This window comes from Phlebotomus papatasi, chromosome 3, assembly GCF_024763615.1.
Source record: "Phlebotomus papatasi isolate M1 chromosome 3, Ppap_2.1, whole genome shotgun sequence".
Classification (NCBI taxonomy): domain Eukaryota; kingdom Metazoa; phylum Arthropoda; class Insecta; order Diptera; family Psychodidae; genus Phlebotomus; species Phlebotomus papatasi.
The window spans coordinates 51,080,572-51,088,053 of NC_077224.1; the positions used below are offsets into that span (position 1 = coordinate 51,080,572).

A 7,482-nucleotide genomic window follows, 5' to 3' on the forward strand; every position below is an offset into this window, starting at 1 on the left:
ATAAAACGCCTGATAAAACGCCCAAATATCGGCAAGTGCATGAGACACTGTTCTGCGCCTGTACAACAAGGTCAGCATCTTGGACATCTTACGTTGCAGGGGACATTGAGAGGCTATAAAATGCTCTTAGAAAAACTTAGAGATGTTCTATAAATCACTATAAGTGGCAATTGCAACATAAAATGATAAGTGGATCATTAAGTACGAAGGAGTGGAATGGAGTGGATGCGATTAGAAAAATGGGGACACCTGGATTGAGTTGTCTCGAGAGTGAACACCAATCTCTGACTGTTCAATGTTGTATGATAACTTCTTGATCAGCCCAACCACTTGATCTTTTCAAGTTTTGCCTGGGTGGGCGAGAGGAGGGAGACTTGAGAGAGAGTGAGAGTGAGAGGTCAGTCTTATCTCGCGTACGCTTATCTTCAGTCGTGGTCTGCTGTTCAATCGAGGCAGTTGGAACTTCGATCTCATCCGCCTTTCGCGCGCCAATTTTTCCAGTTGCGCCTTCTCCCGCCAAAGCACAACAATGGAACGATCATTGCTGAGCGTCCTGCTTCTTGGTCTGGGCTTCATGATGTTGTTTACGGCCTTCCAAACCATGGGTAATATTGAGGTGAGAGACATTTAAAAGACCAAAAGAAAAAAACAAAGACTATGTAAAAACCACACTAAAACTGGGTCATATCGATCTATCGGATTCATCGATTGGTCGTCTTGGTCCGAGGTCAGTATTTGTATAGAAAGTGAACCTACTAAACACCAAACACTTTTCCCTCCTCTTCCTCCTCTCTCTTTTCCAACAGAAAGTCGTCATCGACAGCATTGCCAGAGACGATAGCAGCTTCACGGGTGACGGTTATGTCAGTCTCTCCATTATTTATGCAACTTTTGCCATATGCAACTGGATAGCGCCATCTGTAGTAGCCATTTTAGGACCCAGAGGAGCTATCGTTGTGGGATCTCTCACATATAGGTAACTACAAATGTAGGTTGTAATATATTCAGGCGAATTCATAAAAAGAATGTGTTACTTTCAGCATCTTCACTGCTTCTTTTCTCACCCCTAAAACCTGGCTTCTATATGGTTGCAGTGCCCTTTTGGGGCTTGGAGCGGCCATCACGTGGAATGGACAGGGAGTTTATCTATCACGGTGCAGTAATAGTGCAACCATCTCACGGAACAGTGCCATCTTCTGGGCAATGCTGCAAGCCTCAATGTTAATAGGCAATACATTTGTTTGGCATGAATTCAGCGGACTAACTCAGGTGAATGTCGAGACCCGAACTCTTCTCTTTGCTGTCCTCGTGGCCATGGCACTGTTAGGCGTAGTTACACTGTTCGCACTGCCCAAGCATGTAGCACCGCAGTCATCAGCACGACCATTGGCGGAATTCAAGGCAGCAGCTAAGATGGCGGTGAGTCCTGAAATGGCTCTCCTCAGTACTACATTTCTTTACACAGGACTCGAATTGTCCTTCTTCAGTGGTGTTTATTCTCCTACGGTAGGCTTTACAACGGCCCTAGGCGCTAAGCATTTGGTCGGCCTGAGTGGTAAGTATCTTAATTAACAAATGTCATATATCTTCACATTACTGGATTGCTTTTGAAATTTGATCTTTTTACAGCTAGACGAAGATCCACTTAAGTGTATAACTTAAGTAGGTCCGGGTGACTTTGACCCCCTCCTGTTCGTAAGCTTTTCTTTAATTTGGAGGAATTTTCGGTCTAATAGGTTGTGTAGCAGATTGTGATCGGAAAAATAGACCTTTCTTGACTTTTTCTCTTTAATTCTTCACAGTGAAGAATTAGAGAGAAAAAGTCAAGAAAGGTCTATTTTTCTTTTCTTTATTGACCTTTCTTGACTTTTTCTCTTTAATTCTTCACAGTGAAGAATTAAAGAGAAAAAGTCAAGAAAGGTGTATTTTTCCGTTCAGAATCTGCTGCCTTTTCTTTAATTCTAATGTTTCCTAACGGTTCTCACCGATCATACATGGCAGATTGGATCGGCAAGATCAAAATTTTGTCTATGGATCGGTTATATTCTTTTCGGAACCGCTGCACTCATTTGGATCCATTAAGTAACCCAATTTTCCTGTCCTATCTTTGTCCCAAATTGGATAAATCTGTTCTATATCACAGTGCTCTGTGTGCGTTTTGACCGCACAGTACCGCTTTATATCACAGTAGACCAACCTCGGTTTGTGGATCTGGGCAGTGAATGTGTACTTGTATTCGACTGAACTCTGCATATCGAAACTTATTTCCCATACAGTAGACTCTCTCTCAATTGGGCATATGGGGCAAAATGTCATCCAAATTATTCCGAGATTTGGGCATCAAAATCATTGTAAATTCCACAAAAAGCGCTCAAATACAATGAATCAAGATAAAACAAGAGGAACTACTGCGAATTTGAACAAATTTACTTTAAAATCATACGTGAAAATTGTCAACAAAATTTTGCGCCCGATTGAAAAAGAGCCGATTCATTGTCAATTCATTGGCATTACTTTACACAAGATGAAAAATCTACTGCTGCCTAGTCTCGAACCTAAGACCTCACAGTCATAAGGCCACTATTCTATCCACTGATCCATTGAGGCCTCCTTCGGTTAGAAAAGACCATCCTTAAATTCTAGAAGTAAAGAAAAGCTTACGAAAAGAATGATATCAAAGTCAACCGCAGAAGACAAAGTCACCCGTACTTACGGTACAAAGAATTATAGGCCCTTCCCCTTTTAGGAATTAAGGTCCTATAAAATGAAAAGTTGACCATATTGATATAAATTTAAAGAGGATAATGGAAAAGTTTAAAAATAATCCATATACTTAAAATTAGCAATGTTACAAACAAGAAATTCCAAAATGAAAATTGACCACTCCCTTTTAAAAATTTTATAACAAAAAATATGACTTTTCCTAAGAAAATCAAACATTGTCCATTACACTCCTGCTTTGATTGGTACTGATGGTTTCATTAAGCTTTACTGTACGATCCTCTAACTAAACATTTCGCGAACTTACCTTTGTCTACTTCGTGTAGACTTATACAGGTTTACTGATTCACATTGATTGATAAATTATTCAAATAACGCTTCATAAACATTTTTCTTTTTTAAATAAATATCCAATTATAGGTTCATTACTTATTCATTGCCGGCTTGTAATCGTTGCAGTTGAATTGGAATTTTCAAGACATTCAATTAATTCTGTTAAATCTCATATCGGTTAAATAGGTTAATTGATCAGGCCTTTAGAATAGTTCCTTCTATTACGGGATCTTAACTATATTTGATTATCTATCAGATACACATCCCAAACTCACGATCACGAACTTCACTTATTATTAATATCGGGAGATATTTATTACAATTCGATCATGTTGTCGTATAACCCGGGTTGGAAGAATCTGCTGATCGTAGATCGCCTAGGAGTGCCTTTCCTGTAATGTGGATATTTCTTCCATGCTCCCAGAGTGTTTTGGGCAAAGGCGGTACATTTGGGAGGTCGAGTCAGAGAACTCGTCCGCCCACGACCCAACGGTCTTGCCTATTGTGCGACTTGAAACCCCACAAACTTCACTAAACGAAAGCGGTTGCTGCATACTGTTTACACAAATATCCGATTTCTTTCCCATAATCCGAAACTTATCCAGGAACAACCAATTAAGAGAAACTAGGGCACCATCGAAAACTGAGTAGCACAGAACACTGCGATTTTTTAATTAGATATCAGACTTCAGAGGACAAGACCTGTATGAATTCATAAATACTATTTTGATCATTGTTCACTGAAGAAATCGCTCCTTAGAAATTACAAGGGGCCAACTCAATCTAAGCCATTTTTCAGGAGAGAACATGAAAGATTCAACTTCGTATAAATAATTATTTCAGTTCAGTATGTTAATAAAAAATTAATTAATTTTTTTCTATTTGTAAATATGAGCATTATTATTAACATCGAAACATACATATTTTTACGTTCCAAATTATATTTTTTAAGGATTAGCTCTTTGTCATTCTAAATGATGCGCAAATTTTCCCGAAATTAGAATGACAAAGGATCAACTTGCTTGAGTTAGTTCCTTGTTTCACAAAAATTTGAACGAAAAATCTATTTTGTGCCCCTTGACTTCAAAAAAATTGCGCAAGCAATCAGAAAGAGTAGAATTTTGAAAAACTTTTCTAATTACGAAATTTAGCAACTTATATCATCTGAAAATTTATTAAATTCTCTTTCTGAGTTCATTAAAATCTCAAAATCGCCAAAAAGTGAGTTGGCCCCTTGTAATTTCCAAGGAGCGAAATGATCGACATAGTCCAAATAGTTTAAAAATTAAAATTAGTGTTGCGTGCTACCATATGTTTGGTGCTTCAGTTTCCTTTATACAGTAGACTCTCGCTCAATCGGCTCTTTTTCAATCGGGCGACAAATTTTGTTGACAATTTTCACGTTTAATTATGAAGCTAATTCGCTCAAATTCGCTGTAGTTCTTCCTATTTTATCGTGATTCTTTGTAATTGAGCGCTTTTTATAGAATTTACAAAGGCTTTGACGCTTAATTGTATCGCTAAACCGGATGGCATTTCGCCCCATATTCCCGATTGGGAGAGAGTCTACTGTATAATGTAGTACACCATTTCCCCTAAATCTAAATCCATATTTTTTACTCCTCTAAACAGAGAAGCAAAATTATCTTCAAGATTTGAGTAACAAAACTAAATTTATGTCAAACTTTCATGTTATCGTTTCCAAAATATACAAAAAGTTTTTTTGAAGGGGATACTTGGGGAGAGAAAAACGTCTAGTGAATGTTGATTTATAGGAGGGTCACCGAGAAATAGAAATCATTATCTTTTGCCATTTAGCCTATACGTCTACACTGTACTCGTAACAGGTGAGCATAAGAACGAATTTTTTCTAGAATTTTGAACAGGGGTCGAGTAACTCAAACTAGGTGGATTATATAAATTTACCTCTCCTTAAAATAGAGATTTAAAATCAAGTTTAATGATCATAACCTCTGAAGAGGATATACAGTGAGTGTCAATAGTTTGTTGTCTAATGCATGATTGAGAAATCAAGTGAAAAAAATGATAGAAAAAAATACTTTTTCAAATTTTGCTTTTTGTAGATGAGTTCCCTGTAATCCGTAGATATTATTTATATTTTTCAAAATATAATTAATTTTATTTCATATCAAAAATAATTGCTTTCCAAAGTTGGTCATTTTTAATTCGCCAAAAGTTTGTTGCCTCATTTAAAAAACTAATTCAAAATGGTCAAAACATGCAACAGAACGTAATGTAAACCTGTTACATTTTGAGTTTATGTCATTTGAGAGGCAAATGGTGGGTTTCTACATTTTTAAAGTTGTCAATAGTAAATATATGTATATAAAAGTGATTATAGATAACATGAAATAATCTGTTGTTTCATGAATTTAAAATTTAAAAAATGGCAAATTACAAAAAGTTAAAAGGTGGGAAATTGTTCGGAGATACTATTAAAAACAATTATTTTTGATATGAATTTTTTTTTGAAAAATATAAATAATATCTACGGATTACAGGGAACTCATCTACAAAAAGCAAAATTTGAAAAAAATATTTTTTTTCTATCATTTTTTCACTTGATTTCTCAAACATGCATTAGGCAACAAACTATTGACACCCACTGTATCTCTTAAAAACTTTATTCACTTCCAAAAGAAAATTATTTAAAGAAGATCCAGTTATGTGAAATAGTGGAAAGTGCCCACGCTTGATACCATTGGAAGCTTCGTAATGACTAAATTTTTCCTATGTTTCTCGACAAACGTGACTTCGCAATTTATTTTAAAAACTGGCAACTTTCCCATAGTTCTTAAAATATGGTTGCGATGAGTCACATAGGGTAAAGTGGTACAAGTTGGACGGTGGTACAAGTTGGACAATGGTACAATTTGGACAGGGCTTTTTGTCTTGATGAATTTAGTACTTCATTTTTATTTGTATATTTTTAATGCTTTAGTTTTATAATTTGGTTCCTTGTGCTTAAAACCAAATTTTGTACTGTATTTATCAAGAAAAAAGCCATGTCCAACTTGCACCGGCGAATTGTCCAACTTGTAACACTAATTCCAAATTATATCACTTTACCCTTTTATGTTATATTACATAGAAAATTTAGTCATTACGAAGCTTCCAATGGTATTAAGCATGGGCACTTTCCCCTACAGCAAAAATGTTTAACTAGTATTTTTCTGGAATTATTTATTTAACTTTATCCCCGTTTAAGGCGTCTGCATTGGCCTAGGTGAAGTTGTAGGTGGCATTGCATGTGGAGTGGCAGGCGGTAGATGGCGTCGTGATGTGATAGTATTCTGTGGATATGTGGTCCATGGAATAGCCTTCGCAGCAGCTCTTATAAACCTTCCGGATAGTGCTGTCTTCGGAGACACTGAAGCGCTATCCCTGTTGGTTCCACCATCTGCCACTGTTGCACTTTTGGCGGCATTCCTGCTCGGTCTAGGCGATGCCTGTTTCAACACTCAAATTATCGCCATGCTAGGAGGTGTTTTTGCCTCTAAATCTGCTGCGGCATTTGCTCTGTTTCGGTTTATGCAATCCTCCGCAGCTGCAACTAGCTTTGCTTACTCCACAGTGTTTGGATTGCGGACACAACTCGCCATCCTAGCCACTGCTGGTGCAATAGGAACACTGGCCTTCTGGCGTGTTGAATGGAGGACAAGGGTAGCTGAAATGGGGATTGAAGAGGCGGAAAAGAAGAGGCTGCCAGAGCATCAAGTCGAATAGCACTAATTAGGGGAGTGGGGTGGATCTAAAATAAATCAACTAGTTTGATAAGAATTAATACCTAATTAAAAACATATCATAACACCAATTGATTTCGTTCAGTACTTTCTCTATTTGTTCCGATTACTCAATATTCTAATTGCAAATGGAAAGTTCAATTAAAACCAGTTGAAAGCGATATTTTCAGACCAAATTTCTTTTTAATATTTCTATAGGGAAAAGTGCCCATGCTTGATACCATTGGAAGCTTCGTAATGACTAAATTTTTCCTATGTTTCTTAATAAACGTGGCTCCGTAATATAGTTTAAAAACTGGCCACTGTCAGTTTAAAATATGGTTGCGATGTGTCACATATATATTGTGAAACATATAAAATTTAGTAATTACGAAGTTTCCAATGGTATCAAGTATGGGCACTTTCCCCTAGGTTGACAGTAGGATCCTTTATGTGCTAAACACACTTATGACTTAAGCCGAGAGACGGCAACGTAATTACAATCACAATAACGATTAGATTACATTCCCATCAGTTTCTCAAAAAGCCGTCTCTCGGCTTGAGCCAGAAGTCTGTCTAAAGCACAACATAGTTTACACAAGTACTTTAATAATTCAATCCTACAACCTATAAAATGATTTTTCAGTTTAACTAAACTAACTTTTCAAATAATGCACAACAGTTA

The 7,482-nt window shown here is 36.8% G+C and overlaps 1 protein-coding gene across 1 annotated transcript; it reads left to right on the forward strand.

The window, feature by feature from the left end:
• The first annotated feature begins 402 nt into the window (after nt 1-402).
• LOC129807212 (UNC93-like protein MFSD11) lies at nt 403-6,889 on the forward strand. The gene is made up of 4 exons (XM_055856314.1): nt 403-616; nt 807-976; nt 1,041-1,555; nt 6,284-6,889. Exons 1-4 carry the CDS (start codon nt 530-532, stop codon nt 6,799-6,801), a joined length of 1,290 nt encoding a protein of 429 aa, XP_055712289.1. The 5' UTR covers nt 403-529; the 3' UTR covers nt 6,802-6,889.
• Nucleotides 6,890-7,482: the final 593 nt, after the last annotated feature.